Source organism: Aulostomus chinensis, chromosome 2 (assembly GCF_037954235.1).
Source record: "Aulostomus chinensis isolate RoL2024-O1b breed Wild chromosome 2, RoL_Achi_v1.0, whole genome shotgun sequence".
Classification (NCBI taxonomy): domain Eukaryota; kingdom Metazoa; phylum Chordata; class Actinopteri; order Syngnathiformes; family Aulostomidae; genus Aulostomus; species Aulostomus chinensis.
The window spans coordinates 29,220,552-29,240,925 of NC_141321.1; the positions used below are offsets into that span (position 1 = coordinate 29,220,552).

The 20,374-nt window shown below is 43.8% G+C and overlaps 1 protein-coding gene across 7 annotated transcripts in view; it reads left to right on the top strand.

Annotated features, from left to right (window-relative positions):
- The window catches only part of chd9 (chromodomain helicase DNA binding protein 9), an 81,172-nt gene extending 63,765 nt beyond the window's left edge, over positions 1-17,407 (top strand). For 4 of the 7 annotated variants that reach the window (XM_086189080.1, XM_086189089.1, XM_086189135.1 and 1 more), the window contains 21 exons: positions 622-807; positions 993-1,103; positions 1,221-1,420; positions 1,663-1,862; positions 2,442-2,601; positions 5,542-5,631; positions 6,530-6,633; positions 6,944-7,061; positions 7,175-7,232; positions 7,410-7,458; positions 8,010-8,256; positions 8,399-8,604; positions 9,912-10,793; positions 10,958-11,127; positions 11,306-11,536; positions 12,404-12,581; positions 12,900-13,048; positions 13,261-13,491; positions 13,618-13,767; positions 14,034-14,138; positions 14,444-17,407. In XM_086189080.1, coding sequence (XP_086045206.1) covers positions 622-807; positions 993-1,103; positions 1,221-1,420; positions 1,663-1,862; positions 2,442-2,601; positions 5,542-5,631; positions 6,530-6,633; positions 6,944-7,061; positions 7,175-7,232; positions 7,410-7,458; positions 8,010-8,256; positions 8,399-8,604; positions 9,912-10,793; positions 10,958-11,127; positions 11,306-11,536; positions 12,404-12,581; positions 12,900-13,048; positions 13,261-13,491; positions 13,618-13,767; positions 14,034-14,138; positions 14,444-15,442 — 4,824 coding nt within the window. In that variant the 3' untranslated portion in view covers positions 15,443-17,407. The remainder of the gene's footprint in view (positions 1-621; positions 808-992; positions 1,104-1,220; positions 1,421-1,662; positions 1,863-2,441; positions 2,602-5,541; positions 5,632-6,529; positions 6,634-6,943; positions 7,062-7,174; positions 7,233-7,409; positions 7,459-8,009; positions 8,257-8,398; positions 8,605-9,911; positions 10,794-10,957; positions 11,128-11,305; positions 11,537-12,403; positions 12,582-12,899; positions 13,049-13,260; positions 13,492-13,617; positions 13,768-14,033; positions 14,139-14,443) is intronic. The other 3 variants (XM_086189097.1, XM_086189107.1, XM_086189117.1) reach the window with 3 other exon arrangements.
- The last annotated feature ends 2,967 nt before the right edge of the window (positions 17,408-20,374 follow it).

A 20,374-nucleotide genomic window follows, 5' to 3' on the forward strand; every position in this document is an offset into this window, starting at 1 on the left:
TTAGCATTAGAGAAGTCAGACAAAAGGGTATTTTCCTTCTTTCATTTCTCTTTTTGACAATTATATTTGGGATCTCATCAGTTCTGAATGACATCAGGATTCAACACTGTAACATAACCACACACAACTCAAACACTGTAACGTTGCAGGCAACAGTAAGATGCGAGACAAAGAGAAAGAACACCCTAAAATTTGGATGTTCTCCTCAAAAAAATTCCTCTTGAAGGGAAACCAATCCTATTACAGTCTAATCCTGTTTGAGGGAGACATTTGAGGTTTGTAGGTGGACGTTCAGCTGCAGTTGGTGCCCTCTGGGGATTATTGGAGTTACAAAGAGGTTGAGCTATTAGATCTCCACATCTGGTTTGACTGAACATATTTGCATAGTGAACAGCTGTTAAGGTTAGATACAGGACTGCTGGTGGTATGAGCGTAATACTCCCAACAAGTGTGTGTTTGACTGTGTGTCCCTGAGATCACTGTCGGCCCTCGTTGCTGTAAACATGATGTTTTTCATCTGAAGCACGCACCATACTGTTCTGTTTTGTCATATTTTAGCCTGTATCACTTATTTCTACTTGCTGGCTGTAGTTTCTCACTCTCCTTCTCCTGACTTCCCAGGCGGTTCAGCAGCAGCTGTCTAAGAAGGAGATTGAGGATCTGTTGCGACGAGGCGCCTATGGAGCCATCATGGATGAAGAGGACGAAGGGGCCAAATTCTGTGAGGAGGACATAGACCAGATCCTCCAGCGCAGAACAAAGACCATCACTATTGAGTCTGAAGGACGAGGATCCACCTTTGCTAAGGTGAGGATCTGTGTAGAATAAGAGTGTAAATGTATATGAAGGGCAGGGCATTTAAACATATATGAACCTGATTTGAATTCTCTGCATAAGCAGTCTTCCCCATTCACCTTGTTAAAGCAACGTATACCGATAACATTTCCGGGTCACTGGTCGAGGTTTCTCATGACTCCAGTGTCTACTTTCAGGCCAGTTTTGTGGCATCCGGAAACCGCACAGACATCTCCCTGGATGACCCAAACTTCTGGGACAAGTGGGCTAAGAAGGCAGACATAGATGTGGATATGGTCAATGGCAGAGTGAGTTCCACGCTAATAAATGAGGACATTGCAGAATGGTGGACTCTCTGGGATGTGCTACATGATCTGAAAGTTCTTTGCTTAAGTTTTGTCCGTCCTTGCTCCTCCTCTCAACAGAACAGCTTGGTTATCGACACTCCCCGTGTCAGAAAGCAGACAAGACCCTTCAGCGCCACCAAAGATGAGTTGGCAGAGCTTTCCGAGGGCGACAGCGACAGTGACGACACCAAACCTAAACTCAGGCGAAACCACGACCGCCTCAACAGCTACGGACGCACAGAGTGCTTTAGAGTGGAGAAGAACCTGCTTGTATATGGGTATGATCATTAATATTTTGTTTCACAGGCAGTATCAGACAACTCGTAATACAGAAATATGGTGGGAGCTTGGTTGTGATATAGGGTGGGGTTTTTTTGTGCAGGATCTCACCTTAAGTTGTGCAATCATGTATATTTAGAATTTCACCATAAATGGGTCCTCCATATATAGTAGTATACTCAAACAAAATTTGTTTCAAAATGATTTATTAAATTAAAATGCTCTCTTTTTTGTTTCCCAGGTGGGGCCGTTGGAAGGATATTCTCAACCACGGGCGTTTCAAGAAGCAGCTGACAGACCGGGATGTGGAGTCCATCTGCAGGGCCCTGCTGGCCTACTGTCTGGTCCATTATCGTGGAGATGACAAAATCAAAAGTTTCATGTGGGACCTAATTGCACCAACTGAAGATGGACGCACCAAGGAGCTGCAGAATCATTTGGGTGAGTCTCAGTGTTTCTTAATTCTTGCTAAAACAAGAGACAGTGGTATTTTAGTGGTGGGTTTTTTTTTAATGTATGATGTTAATTCTGCTCCCGGGATCACAAACATTCTGCTACACAACAAAAGATTATAAGACTCAGTCAAAGAGAGAAGTTGTGGCAAAAATGAGACTTTTACACAATCAGCAGAGTACATATTACTTGCAAGGATTAAAATAATAGTAATTTCCAGTCCTGGAAAAGTTTTTGAATTATGTATTAAAGCCACAAAATGTCATAAAAGTCATAAAAATGTACTTTAAAACTACCTGAATATTACAGTATATGTGGTTCAACTCAGAGAATATCGTATGGATGATATTGATGTGCTTTAGTACGTGTGAATGTTGTAACAAACCACATAACTTGCCAGTAATTCTAGTTAAATGTGCATTTGAGGAGGATTGCTTGGTTTGTCTGAAATGTCTGTTGAGACAACAAATTATAGTCGTGACATTGTTCCTCGAGGGTGTGTACAAGACACGGAAATGCATTAGAACGTGTAGGAATCCTGTACTTATTCCTTCTGTCTTCCATTAGGTTTGTCTGCCCCGGTCCCTCGGGGCAGGAAGGGTAAGAAGATGAAGACCCAGTCCAGCTCATTTGACATCCACAAGGCAGAGTGGCTACGGAAGCACAACCCAGAGCACATGCTTCAAGATGACGGCTACAAGAAACACCTCAAACACCACTGCAACAAGTAGGTGTTTTGATCACATGCACGATGGGCAAGATGATCTGAATGTTATAGTCCGACATGTCCAACAGTACAAGGGATTTCTTGAAGGTGTTCTAACAGCTGGTTATGAGTCCAGGAGGACTAATGACACACTAGGTGAATATTCTTGGCCATCTGAAACGTCATTAGATGAAATAGACAGCAGGAATGGGTTGTATTTGTCTGGTTTAAACTTTCTCATAAATGATGACTAATAGTCTTGGTTATTTTATCTCTTGTGGTTGAGTGTGTGTCTTAACTCAGTCTATTATAGCAACTGGCAGGTGGACGTTATTCTCCTCCAGCACTGATTCTATCAATTGACTTTTAATAGGATGAAGCCTAAGTGTATAAAAATATGATTTGCTCACAGTTCACATTTTAGCTGTGGCACCTCCAAGAAGCAGTAATCAGGAGGCACTAAAACATCTATTAGAACTGACTCTCCCGCGGTTCATTCATCCATCTCATGGAGACCAGTTGAGTGATACAAATCTTAGCAAGACTTCATCCCTGCTACTAATGGCCATCATACATCTCTTATTTACAGGCAGAGGGGAAAGGACAGCCTATTGATATAAGCCAAATAGGTGGCTGCTTCTGTTTAAAAGGGGGGCTTGTGTCTATAGGGCTTTAGACACAAAGTGCTGCAGCTTCCATAGAAAGTTCCCCATTGTTTCACGGTCCAGTAGTGCTGAATCCAGGGATTGTCTGATACGCGACACGCTGGGCAAACGGGGACACACGGGCAGCAGGGTTTGCTGACTTCTACATTTTCACTCCGAGGACCTGGAGTGTGACTGGTGGTGTTTCAGTGGGTGCGTTCACTGGCTTCCTTACCGGACCATAAATGTAGGACAGAGACCTTTTACACAGGACTGGAAATTATAGAAAGTAGTAGAAATGATCTCGGTGGAGCAACAGATGAAATATGAGCACTACAGTTGAGGTGTGCTGCAGTAGAGATGTGAAGCTGAGGGGGATTATTGCATGTGTAAAAGCATTTTGACGAAGCATATAAAACATTTCATGGTGTTTTGACTCACATCTGTGAGGCAGCAGCCTGATTATGTTGGTTCTTGATGCATTGTTTTCTCTGAACAGACCATGAGGGATTCCTTGCATGCCACTCATATCATGCATATTTGGCTTACTTCCTCTATAAAGATTGCGTGTGTGCGTGCCTGCGTGTGTGTGTGTGTGTGTGTGCATGCGTGCAAGTGTGTGTGTGTGTGCATGCGTGCAAGTGTGTGTGTGTGAGTGAGAGTGACAGTGCTGAGATCGTCTGCTGCCTCACAGCAAACCACAACACACACACCCTAACAAAGGACTTGGAAAGACAGTGATGAGGGGATGTGCTGACAGGCAGGGGAAGCAGCAGCTGCTCCTGGGCGGGTCCAGTCACACGGGAGGGTGGAGGATGGAGGGTGGAGGGAAGGCGGTGGAGGAAGTTCAGCTCTTTGATTTAGCTGAGCTACAAGTCCAGACCGGTCACCACAGACATCCATCATTCCAGCAGACAAACATACCGAGGCACTGCCGTTTGTCTTGGTCTTGCCTGTGAATAAGAGAAGAATTTTGAGCTCGTTTATAACTATTTAGCTGAGTTACTGTGTGAGAGAGATGGAAAGCCTGGTATGCTGTATCTGAGAGCAGCATTCCATCATTTTTTTGGGGGGGGGGGGGGGTTGTAGTTCAAGCAGTGACAGTCTGGCAACAGGGCAGTTGTTGACTTCTGTTCATCTAATTCGCAATTAATATGGTTTGTCAGAATTATCATTTGATGTGTTATTCAGAAAAGCTTAATACCTCAATGAACGTCTAAGAAAAATGCTCATTTGCAATATCCTTTGAGATGTTTCCAGTCTGTAAAGAATAATAGCAAGATGGCAAATAATTCAGTGGGTTTCCTTAGAGAATTTGGCTTTGTTACAAGCCATCCTTAACATGCCGTTCTTCCACAATAAGACATTACACAGTGGATTAAAAAATATATACCTTATATTTATAAACAAAGAACTGTACATTTTACATCAAGCAAAAATCTCAAGGCGTTCCAGACGTTACAATATGGCACACCAGCGCACCACTTCAGTGCGTCTCCACTCAAAGCCTGCTGGCTGTGATGTGTGATCATGCATCACAGAGCTAATGTCTCCCCTGTGAGTCAGACTCTCTCTACCTTGTCAGCTTTGACTTCCCAGCCTTCATCTACTGCCAGTGCACGACCACATGATGACTGGAAAGAGACTCTCTTCTGTTCATTCAGTCCTCAGAGCCTAACTGAGGAACTGCTCATGACTCCGTGTGAGGTCTACACACAAAAATTTAATTGGTTAGACGCCATACTGGTCGATCCTGGTGGCTGTAGTCCCACTCTGTGGAAGGCCTGTTCAGATTTATAGCTATACATTAGAGCAGAAGGGTTGTAAATCAGGCTGCTTGAAGCCGGCAGTAAAGCCATTAGTGAGATTTTTTTACGTGATTTCTCGTTGACTTTGGGAGCATCGTGCATGCTCGTTGCCTCTCACCAGACTTGTGCAAGGTTTTCTTTCTGACAGTCTGTCACAAAATCTTGCCGGTGTATTCTGTTAAACAGGAGGGAATCGCAGTGCTGGCAGATCTCTTAAAATATATGCTTTTAATGCAGTAAATGACAGTGAAACGCTAGCACTGCACTGTATAATCCTGTATACCATGAATGTATTCAAGCTTGATTGTATCTCATTTCATTTTTGTACACTGTGTTCAGCAGGTTGTTGCTTTATTTTGGGAGTGTGTGTGTGTGTGTGTGTGTGTGTGTGTGTGTGTGTGTGTGTGTGTGTGTGTGTGTGTGTGTGTGTGTGTGTGTGCTGGTTCTGCTCGCTCAGCATTTGTGCGCTGTCAGGGCTTTTTTGTAACCAGTGGGTTTTCTCTGTGCAGGGTGCTGCTCAGGGTCAGAATGCTCTACTACCTGAAACAAGAGGTGATAGGAAGCGAGGCCCAGAAGGTACTAGACAACGTGGATTCCAGGTGAGCGCCGCTTTGACAACCTCAGACGTTCCATTACCTCGCAAACACTTTCCCTCTGCTTTACCACTGTAAGCATTATTCTACAATGTTTACAGCTTGAGACTTGAAACACAACTGGTAAGATTCAGGAAACGCGTTGGCTAATTATATATTCAACTTTGCATGGTTCCTAATTCCTTTTTAAATCCTGAACTGCTCAGAATATGGTTTCATGATCAACACAGATACATTTAGCAGCTTGAGAAAACAAAATTGAGAGGGCAGAGTTTAGATTTCAAGGTGAAATGGCTGCCTCAGTTTTGTTCCTTGTGTGGCAAATGTTGTCATTTCCTCACAGTATCAACCTGTTGAGGGAAGAAACAGCTGATCAGCCAAGTGAACAAGAAAGCATTAGGGCTCCACCTGCTGGAGAAAGATGGGCATTTTTATCTTTATTTTTTTATCTCTTACGGTACAGCACCATTTAAAATGGGTCTTCAAGGTAACTGTTGATAAGAAGATCCCAATTCAGAGTTATACACCGCTTCTATTGTGTCAAAATTCTCAATTTGATTTATTAAAAAAGGCCCTCCAGAGGAAATATGTGTTGGCTTTCAACTGAACAGCCAAGTGTTTGTATCAGTAGAGAGTCGGTATAGCAAAATGAGGCTTATGATAAATTATTTATGATAATAACTTATGATAAATGGCTTTTTAAAGACAGATGACATTCTAGATAAATATCTCTCTATATTTTATCATAGTCAAGTAAAAGCAAAATGAAAATACAGATTACGGGTTCATCTTCATGGATTTACTTAATTACCTCTCCTCTCTACCTCACCCTGTTGCAATAAAAATGTCCAAGTCAGATTGCAAGGATATTGATGTATTCATGAAGTTTCCTCCTCCTCTTCAGTGAGATAAAGATCTGGGTGCCAGAGCCTGACCATTCAGAGCTGCCAGCCTTGTGGTGGGATGCCATCGCTGACAAGTGTCTGCTACTGGGAGTTTACAAGCATGGTAGGCATTCTTGGCTCTTACGTGACTCGTTGAATATAGTAAATGAAAATCATTAAAATTCAAGATGCTGGTCTTCAGTTGTATGCTTTACTTTCACATCCTCTGTGGTTCCTTTGGAGAAGTGCAAAAAATATCTGTTTCTGATTGTGTTTTCATTGATAATTATGGTTTCTCTTTGGTGGTTTTTGTTTTCTTTGGTTGCCAAAGATTTTGGGAAATTCCCCAGCTTGGGCTCATGGCCTATCTCAGAGTCTCCATGGATTTCTATTAGCTCACTTAACTGTTTGCTTGTCCACCTGTACACTCCTAGGTTATGAGAAGTACAACACAATTCGTGCAGACCCTACCCTTTGCTTCCTAGAGAGGGTGGGACGACCGGATGAGAAAGCCATCGCTGCTGAACAGAGAGGCAATGATTTCATGGATGGGTGAGTACATCTGATTTCTTCTGACCTGGTCTTTGTTTGATCTTGCATGGATAACATTAAGATACATTTGTATCGTCTCCACTAAGTTGTCAACACAAACATTGTGTTTGTAGGGATGTGGATGATCCGGAGTACAAACCAGCCCCAGCCCTGCTAAAGGATGATATGGAGGTAACATCAGAGCAAAAAAGGGGCTTGTCATCCCTCTGATAAAGCCTTTTAATACCCTGACTGGTGGAGAAAATTGGACTAATTTGTGACTTGCTACGCAATCCACAGCATTTATGTCTTTTATTTTTCATTTAAGCAGACCTCTCCTTTCATAAACTCGTATATCTCCTCATGCAGGATGATGCCTCTTCTCCTGGAGATTTGGTTGTCACTGACAACGCCGGAGGTGAGTATTAGATACTTGTAATCCAGCACAGGATTATAACTATGGGCTTACCACAGGCAGAAGTAATCTGGAAAATTTTTGACATGTTTTTCAGTTACAGAGTAAAAATTAAATCTACACATGCATAGCGGGATTTCAGCAAATTCATTAAAAAAGTCACCACAGATTAAAAAGGATGGCAACTTCTTTAATTATTTTATTTATTTTTTATTAATAAGTCCATGTGGCTCAAAGCTTCACTACTCAGACAGTTCAGCACTGAAAAGACCCAATAGATGTACTCTCATTCATCACTAAACAAAACTGTGATGGAAATTTTGCTAAACATAACATTTATTACTATAGGACTCCATTAAATGCTTTGCGTGCTGTGTGGAGGATTTTCATCATTAAACCTGAAAAAGACAGCACCTCCATCCGGAATTGCTTACATTTTTACAAAATGAACACAGCAATCACAGTAATTAGCAGCAATTAAATGTGCTAATTAGTAGAATGTTTTAGAAATGATGCACTTTGAGTAATATTCTCTGTCATTTACTTTCATCCAGATGCAGTTCCATTGACGGAAGCTGAAAGTGCCTACTGGCCCTCCTCCTCTGTGCTCACCGCCAGGCTGAGGCGTCTGATCACAGCCTCCCAGCGCTACACCAAGAGCCGGCAGATCCTCCACATCCACCAGGTTCAGTCTCAGACTCAGCCGACCATGATAATGTCTGCTCCACTCATCCCGCTGACCCCCACACTCAGTGAAACCCTCAACCCCAAGATGGTGGCTAAGATTGAACGTCAACAAAGGTGAGACCACTGATCATATCAATGTTTGGTTGAGAAATGAATGCATCTCCAACACTGTAGTTGATGTCATGATGAATATGTAATTTTGAATACAGGATATGCATAAAATTCAAATCATAAATACATTCTCCACTGTCCACAGATGGACCAGGCGAGAAGAAGCAGACTTCTACCGGGTGGTCTCTACTTTCGGTGTTGTTTTTGACCCAAGCCTCGGCTGCTTCGACTGGACCAAGTTCAGGGCAATGGCACGGCTGCACAAGAAGACTGACGAGAGCCTGCAGAAATACCTGTGTGCTTTCACCGCCATGTGCCGACGGGTGTGTCGCCTTCCACCTAAAGAGGGAGGTCAGAGATCAACTTGCTTATTCACTCACACGCACACACACACACACACACACACACACACATGCGCGCATCAGGGAACGGAATTGTGTGCTTGTCCATTTTTGTAATATTTCCCTAAAAGTAAGCAGATACTTGAACGCATATCTGAATACTGAAATCGAGGCACGTCAAAGACCAGCATACATTAAGTAGACGTGGGAGAAAACACGCTAACTGTGAACCTCCCTGTGGAGGCTAAAATAGTCTCAAGTAGTTTATATAAACACATTTATAAGACCTCAACAAATTTTTGGGAAGAACACTTATTTGTCCATCATTTTTAGTGCAAAAGCAGATAGATACCATTGTCTTTTCTTTGAGTGCATGATCTCCTTACCCTCACCTGACTGCAGACAGTTGGGGCAGTAGCTGTCTTAAAAGTCCTCGAGTACACATTCCTCCAAATCAGGCTGTCTGCATTACTAAAACTATTGTTGTTTTTGATATTTGCTATGAAAAAACTGTTAAACTACGAGCTGTTATTTCATCAGTCACATACATGGTCTGCTTCAGCCTCCTGTCCCCTCTCAGCTTCCAAAGCTTGCAGTTCCTCCTCTGTGTACGTTCTGTTTCAAATAGATCAGGATCAGCGTCTTGGTTTGTCCAGAATTAATCCTCCTCATCCTCTTTTACAAATTCATCCATGATTAGTTGCAGCAGTCTTCTAGTCGTACACAAACGTTTTGTTGCCTGAAGTGAGGGTGTTGAGGAGCGACATCAAATCACTGCACCCAGTCTGGAGGAAAGTACCTCTGGTTATTTCACTGACTGAAACATAACATAAATTCTTAACTTTGAACATGTTTTTCATAGCGAATGTGAAAGTGTATTAGGTTACTTTTAGATGACCTTCTCTACTGCCCCACTGCTCGAGCAGAGCAATCGGTCATTTGGCGGGAGTCAGGAGACTCGTAATGCACCCAAAGAGGACTGAAGGGTATCTCTCTCCTTTTTTGGCGCTTAACATAACGGGCAACAAGCTTGCTTCGCAAAAAGTCTGTGTGTTCCCTTTTGCATTCGGTAGCTCTACATCCATCCCTAGCTGTAGAAGTTTTTACTCTGGTGAGGGGTCACATGCATCTTGGTAAACAAGCTGGCTCAGCAGTGTGGAGGTGGTAAGGCTGATAAGGTTAATCATTTGTGGAAAGACAAACTGATGTTTAAACTCAAAACACAAACAGGTCTTTTGGTTGGACCTGTCAAACAGCCTTGATTCCCCTCACACTCAGTCTCTCACATGTGCTTCTTCCTGCTGTTCTTTTTTCCAGACTCTGCAGTGGACCCGTCTCTGACCATCCAGCCTATCACAGAGGAGCGAGCGTCTCGCACCCTGTACAGAGTAGAGCTGCTTCGCCAAGTGAGGGAGCAGGTTCTTCGTCATTCGTTACTCTATGAGCGCCTCTCACTGTGCCAGATGAGCTCTGACTTACCCGTCTGGTGGGAAACTGGAACCCACGACCGTGATCTACTAATTGGTGCTGCCAAGCATGGCGTCAGTCGCACAGATTACCACATTCTTAGAGACCCTGAACTCAGCTTCATGGCTGCCCAGCGCAACTACAGCCAAACAAAATCTGCAGCGCAGCAGTCCCGCACATCCACCCCACTCCAACACCCTCAATACCAGGCCCCAGGCTCAGTGTTGACAGGTTCTCCACTGCCTCTGTCAGCATCGAAGGACTCAGATCCCAGTGGAGTTGTTCCCAAAGTGGAACCGGCCTCAGAGGAGGAGGAGAGCAGGGAGAAGCAGGGGGAGAGTTGGAGTCCTCCTCATGCCCCAGCTACTCCTACAGGTCTGGAGGAGAAGCCCCCAGCTGTTGAGATGAGAGACAGTGAGAAGCAGATGGTGGCAGCTCGAACGAAACCTCTCACACCCAACTCCTCAGAGAGGAAACCCAAGAAGGCCAGCAAGAGGGGCCGCAGAGAGGCCAGGCGTGGCTCCGAGTCCGACTCAGATGGCTCCTCCTCAAGCTCTTCTTCACGCTCCTCTTCCTCCTCGTCCTCCTCCTCATCATCGTCCTCATCACATTCTGGATCAAGCTCCTCATCCTCATCATCATCTTGCTCCTCGGGCTCTTCATCATCATCCTCCTCTTCTTCCTCGTCTTCTGATGACAGTGAAACCGAGGGAGATGAAGGGAAGAAGAAAGGTGAGTCAAGCTCCATTTCACTGCATCAATCAGCCTAGAGTGTTTAAATCATGTCTTCTATGGGATTTGTCAGCTCTTATGTTCTGCACAAGCATTTATTTTCCTGCTAAATTGTGTTTGAATATGTTTCTAAAATCCATCACTGTTTCCCGTCATGTCATCAGTGCCTGCAGCAACAAGTGTAAAGGGCTTTGACGAGGACAGTGTGGCATCTCTGGGGACTACCCAGGATGAAACACAGGACGCCCACGTGGCTGAGAACGGCATCGCTAACAACTCATCGCATCCCTTCCAGGGAGGAGGATACATGCTGGCTGCATCCTACTGGCCAAAGGTGAACCACTGTGCACTGTACATGTCCAAGCCAGTTAGTGTGCTCATACAACACCTGAATCAGAGAGGAATATTTGATCATCCATTACCAATTTTCATTTGTCAATGACGCTTGTGTGCAGAAGTTAGGAAAAAAATATACAAATGAGAACTCATCCTTTTTGCTGCTGTTTATTTAGGATCGTGTGATTATCAACCGCCTCGATAGCATCTGCCAGGCAGTGCTAAAGGGCAAATGGCCAGGAACACGTCGAGTGTATGAGCCCGGGGGTGCAGTGGCCTCCTTCTACACCACCAAACTACTGGACAGCGCCAACAGCCTGTGTGAGGACCCCTCTGCGTCGCCACAGGGGTCAAAGGTGACCAAGCATGTTGCAGAAAGCAAGGAATTCTCAGTAAAACTCAACGATGTATGTTGATTTCTCCCTTCCTCCCCTCCTCCCCCAGCTTCACCTTAATCGTAGGACCCTACCACTTCTGCTGCCATGACCGATGTTAGTTGCCGTGTTCAGCATGTTGCCCTGGTTTTCTTCTTTCTTTCCTCTGGGTATGATTAGTGGTTTTGACTGCCTGGCAGAAGGAGAGATTAATTTAATAGCAGCCTTCTCCTTTTCCCACACAGTCAATTTGAATTGGGCTCTGAGGCTGTTATTACATGAGCACAAATCACTCAGTCATGAGAATATAATGTTCAGTCTGAAGCCTCTCTAGACTGAAGTGGTCTTGCTTATAATCGGATTGAAAAAGAGACCTCAGCTGTGGATGTTCGCTAATACGCTTCAGGGCAACAAGGCTATTAACTTGGCAGGGCTCTCATCAACTCCTTGCTTTTTGTTTTGCTTTTTTTTGCCAAAAATAAAATCTGGATGTCTTGTGCTGACAGCATCTATCCCTCTGGCATGGCTTCCCATTACGGTCCAAACTCTAAGTAGCCCTTACCCACCGCCCTACTTGCCACTACCCACTGTTTGTCAGGTGCCCCTGTTGCACTAACAACAAATACCACAAGTTTTAGCTTTTGTTGTAAGATATACTTATTTCCAAGGTAGTCGTTTTTTTGACATATTTATACTCAAGATATGTATTAGAGCTTTTGTGATCCTTAAATCACTAGATGGACAAATATATGGACAGTTAATGTTTGGTAAATGATTAAAATTTGCAGTTAACATAGAGAGTAGGTTTGTTTTTGTTTGCAGTTGTTTTTGTTTTTTTTTAATATTTGCCCTTGAAATCTGCACCTACCCAGACGTATGACTCTGTCCGTGTATCTGTAGCAGGAGGGAGGTCTGAAATTGACCTTCCAGAAACAAGGTCAACCTCTGAAGAGGCCCCTGGATCTGGAGGAGGGCCCCCAGGCCCAGCAGCAGTATCTGGCCCGGCTTCATGACCTGCAGAGCGCCTCGGACACGGGCCTGGCTGACATCACCAAGCCACAGTGCAGCTTCCAGAATGGTGCGTAGCACGATGGATACTCAAAATGTGTGGAAATGGGGCCAGGCTGTCTTTTTCATTTTCTACCACATGATGGCAGCAAAGTACAGTTTTGGTCAGGTTTCCATGGCTTTCTGGCTGCATGTTCTCCATACGTCTGTGGGGTTAAAAAGTTAATATTCCTGTCATTCCTCCTGACCTCGGAAGGTCCTGGTGGAGGGTGCAGGTAGTGGTCCTGGCTGTTCCTGCCCTCTGCTCCTTGGAGGATGTGTTAATTGCAGGAGCTGAATTTAGTTATAATTAGTACAATGACATTAACACGTCTTTCCTCTTCTTCAGTGCCTTCAGGTCTTGCGGGTCAGATGAGGCTGAACGGAGTACTGGATGGTCCACCAGTGGTGAAGAGGCGACGAGGGAGAAGGAAGAATGTGGAGGGGATGGATTTGCTTTTCATGAACAAGAATAGAGTTCCTGCTGTTCCTGATCAGGTAAGCTGCTTTTGTTTGTTTGTCGACAACCAGGAGCATACTACTCTCAATAGAGGTTTACTTCACAAATCAGTAAAAAAGCAAATATCCAGCTTGAAATATAAGTGCTGGTTTGTTGTTTATCCCCCGTTTGTAGAAAGTATGATATGAGTGGTTTCAGACTTAATAAACTGATTATCATCCATGGAAATGACATCCCCATGTATCTCCAGGTCCCTCCAGGTTGGGGTGGTATCGGCCAGGTGGGCATGACGATGGCTCCAGCACCAAGCTACAACCAGAGCTCGAGTCAGAGCCCCGGGGACATGGAGAGTCGAGTCCCCGTCATCAACCTCAAAGATGGCACCCGGCTTGCTGGAGATGATGCTCCCAAGAAAAAAGATCTGGAGCAGTGGCTGAAAGAACACCCTGGTTTTGTGACAGACACCGGAGCCTTCATCCCTGTGAGTCCTTATTCATTTCATTCACCACATGAATTCTTTCTGATTCTGTTTAAAAAAAAAAAAAAAAAAATTCCCTATGTTCTGATATCTTCTTTTAATGTGAGCTGTTTTATATGTCGTGTCCAGGGGGCAAATAAGATGCACATGCAGTTCCACTTCCAGGATGGCCGCCCGAAGCAGAAGAGGCACCGATGTAGAAACCCCAACAAAATCGACGTTAACAGCCTTACTGGGGAGGAAAGGGTCCAGATTATCAACAGGAGGAACGCACGGAAGGTGTGTTCGTATGTGGGGTTTGGTGTGTTTTAAAACACCTATAATAACCTCTGTTTATTGTAGTATTGAATATTTCTGCTTGTTTTTTTTCTGAAAAGTTTAAATTCTAATCTATCTAATCCATCAGGCGTCTAATTCACAAACGGTGTGATACTTTGAAATGTTTAGAACTTACATAAACTCGCCTGAGTTGATTTCCTGATTGTAAATGACAGAGATTCCCTTTTGAGCACGTGGGTTCATGCTGCCTGTATTGTCGTCCGTAGGTTGGTGGAGCTTTTGCTCCTCCCCTGAAGGATTTGTGCCGGTTCCTACAGGAGAACCCAGAGTATGGAGTTCCCCCTGAATGGGCAGATGTTGTCAAACAGTCGGTGAGTCATGAAAATGACTTTTAATCATCAGACTAAATGAAAGGGTAATGTGACATCAAGGAAGGATGTGTTGAACAAATCTGATACAACAGTCCTGCACTAAACGAGAGCCCCCTTTATGACTACCATAGCCTATGTTGAAGATTAAACTATCGTGTGTTTCACCGCTCATCAGTCAGTTGGGCTGTTCTATTAGACTCTTAGCGAGAAGTGAATATGCATGTTTACTTGTTTTAGGACTCTGTTGTTGTTGCAGTCTTTGGCGAGTAAAACTCCTAATTCTGTATATATCTCTAAAATTTCAGGGTTACCTCCCAGAGAGCATGTTTGACAGGATCCTGACAGGACCCATCGTTCCTGAGGAGGTGAGTCGGCGTGGACGGCGGCCCAAGAATCCACTGGCCAAAGCGGCGGCGGCGGCGGCGGCAGCAGCAGCAGCAGCACCCAACACAGCAGCTTCCACTCTGGGTCTGAACCCCCTCCTGACTAATGGCCTCCTCTCTGGAATGGACCTACCCAGCCTGCAGGCCTTCCAGCAAAACCTCCAGAGCTTACAGTCTCTGCAGCTCACAGCAGGACTGATGGGCCTGCCGTCTGATGCTAGCAACTTGGCAGCAAGTAACTTAGCTGCCATGTTTCCCGTGATGCTGTCTGGTATGGCAGGATTGCCAAACCTGCTCGGCATGAGCAACTTGCTTGGGAAACCTGCTGCAGCTCATGAGGGCGCTGCAAGCGTGGAGGACAAGGAGAAGGGAACATCCAGCGGTGGAACAGGAGAGTCGTCTGCCTCCAAAGGCCCCTCTCACACCTCAGACACCAAAGGAGAAAGGACCGAGGGCTTGACCACAACTACGTCCTCCTCTTCCAGCACCACTTCCTCTGCCACCGCCCCACAAAGTGCTTCAGCTGCCTCGGCAGCCTCCAGTCACCCACTGTCTCTTAACCCCTTACTACTCTCCAGTATGCTTTACCCAGGGATGCTTCTCACTCCAGGCCTTAACCTTCCTGTGTCAGCCACACAGAGCTCAAACAGTGATCCCACCCCTTCAGCTGCTCCTCCTGCACCTGCAGCCTCCCAGTCCTCTTCACAGGAGACGGAGCGGCCAGCAGCAGAGAAGGGTAGAGAGGAGGACGAGGGGTTAGAAGAAACTGTAGAAGAAGAGGAGGAGGAGGAGGAGGAGGAGTCCATAGAACAAAAAGAGAACAGTGGTCCTGAAGGTTCTGGGAAAGCTGAGTCATCCTCATCAGCGTCCGGGAGCTCTTCTTCATCCTCAGACGATTCAGACTCCAGTGATGACGACTGAACCCATGAACATATAATTATAAATTTATTTATGTATCGCCTAGAAATGTATACATATATTCACATATATATGGATTTTCCAGCACTTATGTTGCGATTTCTGTACGTGTAAATACAAGAACTAACTAAATTGTTGTGTAATAAAGATTACAAAACAAACAAAAAATAGCAAAAAAAAAAAAAAGACTTCAAAGAAACTGAAATCAAATTTCAGTGTTTGTTCACAAGGTACAGTCTTGTTTTGAGACATTTTGCATGTCAAACTTTAGTAGATTTCTGAACTCTGTGAACTTGTACCACACGATTCTGTACAATTGCAACAAGAAAAGGCATTATTGTAATTATGTCAGGATTTAATTTTATTAAAAAAGTGAAACTACATCAACATGCTCTTTGAGCTGTACTATTAATATATTTTGATTGTTGGGGTTTGGGGGATCGACGATGAACATTTTTCTTTTGTAAATAGTGAGTACTTTTACAGGTTCGTTGACACTTTTGCTTTGCAGATCATGCGTTGGATATGTCAGCAATAACTTGGGCAGCTAATGAATGTCACTGAAGCTGTAGATTCTGTCGGCCATGTTCCACCCCTCTGCACAAGTGACGCAGCCTCACCTACCTGTCATTTACCTTTTATAGCATCTTGAAGAGTTCATTCCTACATTGTAAGTCCTTCACAACCATTTTAGAACCACAGTTACCTGATGCTCCCTCTTCAAAGTAGCTTTGACCAGAGGGGGATATTTAAAGTATTTGTAATTTTCTTTCTCCAATCAAACACATACACTGAAATCATTCTGAATGGATTGTCATGTATTTACTTTTCCTATTTTTCCGATTCTCACCATCACCTTACAAATATGCCGCGACACACCCAAGGTGCACTTTAGCTTCCCACAGAAGGCATCCACATTCACTTACACATCTGTATGTTTTGACTGCAGCATTAGAGTCGAAGAAACTCTCTTTGCTGCAGGGACAGAAAACAACCTTTTACTGTGTGCCAAAAACTGCCCTTTGACCCCTGGAGGTCTTGAAATAGTTTTTTGGTCTCTGTATATTAAGAGTTCAGGATTCTTGATGACTTCTTATTACTACAGCCCCGGCGTATTTGACTGCATCTTACCTCAGCTGTTCTTAATGGATTCGCTTCCCTGTGCAAGTGTGCATGGGTGTATTTTCTAGGTGTTCATATTGTCCTTGTCCCTGCTGGAATGAGTGTGTCAGAGGCCTTTTGTTTTTTTCTTTTCTTTTCTTTTCTTTTTTTTTTTTAACTGAGAGCTTCCACTGTGTTGCGTTGTTTGGCTGGACTGCTCCTCTCACCTGGTATCTACTGCTTCCAGTCTGAATGTCGTGTATAAAGAAGGGGGCCTTGCAAGGTAGAACTTATAGAAACCACATTTCTAAGTGTTTTTCTGATCTTTCAACACAATTTGTCAGAAGTCCCTTCGATTATGTGTTGCATGACGTCCTATCTAATCGTCTCGGAGAAGACACATGGCACAAGCACAAAATATTTCAAATTTTGGCTAAGATTGTAGTTCTTGTCTTTTACACAGTGCCAGACCAGCTAGCCTAAGGAAGGGCTCAGTGTTGTGTTGCTGGGAGTTTGCAGCTCGTCGTGTTTTTCTCACTCGGTCCTTGACTGTTCTGCCGATGAATGGAGCTTCAGCTAGATGTAGAAGTGCCCTTATCCTGTACCTCACTGTCTCAATCTGTCTGACAAACCTCTTGCTCAGATCTGCTCAGTGTTCCTGTTTGTGTTCATCATCTCTGTATATGTTCATTTGAAGCTGTAACCAGGACACACATAAACACTGGAATTCACTCAAGGCGAAGTACTTTTTTTGTAATTTTCTCTGAAGACGGCAGTGCTCACTCAAGTACAGCCGTTATACGGTGGACTGTTAGATACATGTTTCAAGACTCTCTGGAGGGGAAGAGGGTTTTTTTTTGTTTTTGTTTAGGGGGGGGGGGGGGGGGGGGCAGCGAAGTACCCTTACAGGTTCCTCCTGTACTGGAGAGACCCTTTGACAGTCTGTTCCTAAGTATTGCTGTAGCATCGTTCTCTTGTGTGTGTGTGAATCACAAACAATCTGGTCTGAAAACACACGCAGACTGAAGACAAATCTGATTTCTAATGTTGCTTTAAAGTGGTTTTCTTGTATGCCTGTTATTTAGACCTCATCATGGGTTTGCTTGCAACGAAATTGCTTTTTTTGGGGGGGGGGGGGTAATATTATTACTAACAGTACGGTATTTTTCTATGTCTGAGCGATGGACTTCAACATGCCACTGTCGTTGTATATCTGCACCTCTGCTCTATTTAAGCTTGTAGTGCCCTTATGCAAACACCGGCCATTGCTACTTCTACTGTAGGTGATGAATCGACCTTCTGCTACTTTTTGTTGCCCCTCAGGGGTTGATAGATTGATGACTGTGCTGAGCCTCTTTGGGACACAAAAATAGTAGACATAAGATTGGATGTCATTGAATTTTTCTTCTGCTTTTATTTCTGAGGTTGTACTGTACAAGAATGCCCACTGCTAGTGCTCAATTAACTAGCAGCAGCGCCACACACACACACACACACACACACACACACGAGCTAACAATTACAATATGCAAGGAGAACGACAACACACACTACTGCTGTACAGGGAGGTTTTCTTTCAGTTTTCATTCATGTAATCACTGAGATGACGAGACTGGCATCATTTTTTTTTAATTTGTTTTATTTTAATTTTATTTTTTTCATGCTTGACAATATCCTAAATGTCAACCTGGTCAGTTTTTGTCCTTTTTTTCATTAGACAGTTGTAATATTTGCAAGTTGTGGTCTGTGTAGTCAAATAATTCTTAATGTAGTGCAGGAAAAAGCGTCTTAAAAGTCATTTGTAATTTATTGGATTACTTTCTATGAAGTTCTATAGAGGAAACTGAGGTTTAATTATTTTTATTAAACATATTCTTCTGACTCTCCATTATGTGTGCGTTTGCCTGTTACTTTGTTCAACATAATTGTCTTAAACGTCAAGAATTTTTGAGTGACTGTCGTCGTGTCCGGGAAGATTTTCTTTGACATGTTCAATAGCACCGTAACATAAATGTATGAAGTAAAGGATGCAGGGAGACACGATGAAGCACCAGCACAGCACCTCCATGAACAGGTGTGTTTTTAGCTTTCCTGATAAGAAGCTATCAAACAGGGCGCTAACTTTTATCAGTGCTAAACCACACACGTTTCCTGTCCTTAATTTGACTTTAGCACGTAGACATCAGGCTATTGTTTCCCGAGCGCTCATTATTTCTCAGCGCTGTCTTGTTTTGATGCCCCTGCCTGCCCTGACTCCGAGGTCACCATGGCAACCAAGCCTCAGGGCAGTGTGGGGAAGGTCGAGGTTTGGCCCCAGTGACAGATGTTCAAAGCGCTGCACTCACCCAGTATTACTCACGCTGTGGACATAAGGTGTTTAATGGAATTCAGGCTTTACAACATGATCCACAATGTTATGGTCACGTTATACCACAGCGAGTAGTGGTTCTTAAATAAATCCTGTAAGTACTTTGTGTTACCCAAAGTGTGGTGTGCAGCCCTCTGGTGGGCTGGGAAGATACTGCAGGTGAGAGGAAGCACCGTTTTATCAGTCACATTCTCAACAGTTTCAGTGACGAGCAGCTAAATGCCTTTACTAGCTTTTAAATTTGCTCATTCGGAAAACAAAGTTTGGGATACAAGACAAAAGCAGGCTGATTCATACACTAGAAAAGTAGATTTAAACAGAATATACAGAGAAATATGCCTTGCAAAAAAGATCTGGCCTGAATTGTACACCCGCATTTAAATGTATGTTGAATATATAAATATAGCATGTATTATATATATTCACTTTGAATAGATATAAATATTTTCATTAAAATTCTTTAGTATATCTGATCAAATAGTTCTTCGATGAAGACGTGTGCATGTGCTTTGCTATCTAGTTATCTCCAGTATTCTTGCAAAAAAGATGTGTTTTAGATCACATTTTGACACAGGTAGCTATTTTTATAACAAGCTGTAAGAATCGCGGCGCATAGATCCTGGAACGGAACAAAGGGTGTCGTTTACATGGAGACAAAGGCCTGCTTGTGTCCAGATCACGTTGGTGTTCACTCATCGGTTCTTGACTTTTGACTGCTGAATTTAGAGCTTGTGAGAATTTTATGTTCTGTTCAAATTGTTTGAAACCCATGACTCAATGTATTTTAGTCGGAAGAGGACCGAGACGTGCAGGACAAGGGGACAGTGAGCTGCATGTTGGAAGAATGAGCCCATGAAATCTTTCAGTCAATTCTCATCAAACCTTCTCTGCCATGTTTCATCAGGCTGATTCAGGTCATTGCAGTTCACCTTATGTACTCTAATTTTTTTGTCCTCAGCCCACTTCCAGAAGAGAGTCGACTCAAGAGACAAGCCACAGGTTGATGGGCAGCATATTTCCTGGTTCTATCACAAGCAACAGCGTGTGTGACAAGGATTAGCAGCATGACTGGAAGCTGTTTTGACACCCAAGAGGAAATGCTTGTCAAGCCACAATAGAAAAGCCTGCAGTGGGCCTACTGCCCTCCTGTGGCCACAATGGTTACTGCTGTTCAGTTTGATTAAAACCTCCCAGGCTCACAAGGGGCTCTGCATGAATGACCGAGTGGTAAATCACAGTGACCCAGAATATGTGAATGAATTTGAATTATGTTTTCACAAATAATGGGAGAACTTGCGCATGTAATTTGCATGTATTTGATGAAGACCACGAGCGTTGCTGTTCACCCTCATTCTCCCCAGTCTTCCCTCATCCTTCTGCATGAACTCTCTGAGTCTTCCACCCATGCGTTCATTTACAAACTGGCTTCACAATAACAGAATCCAAAAACAACACGACCTCTGGTA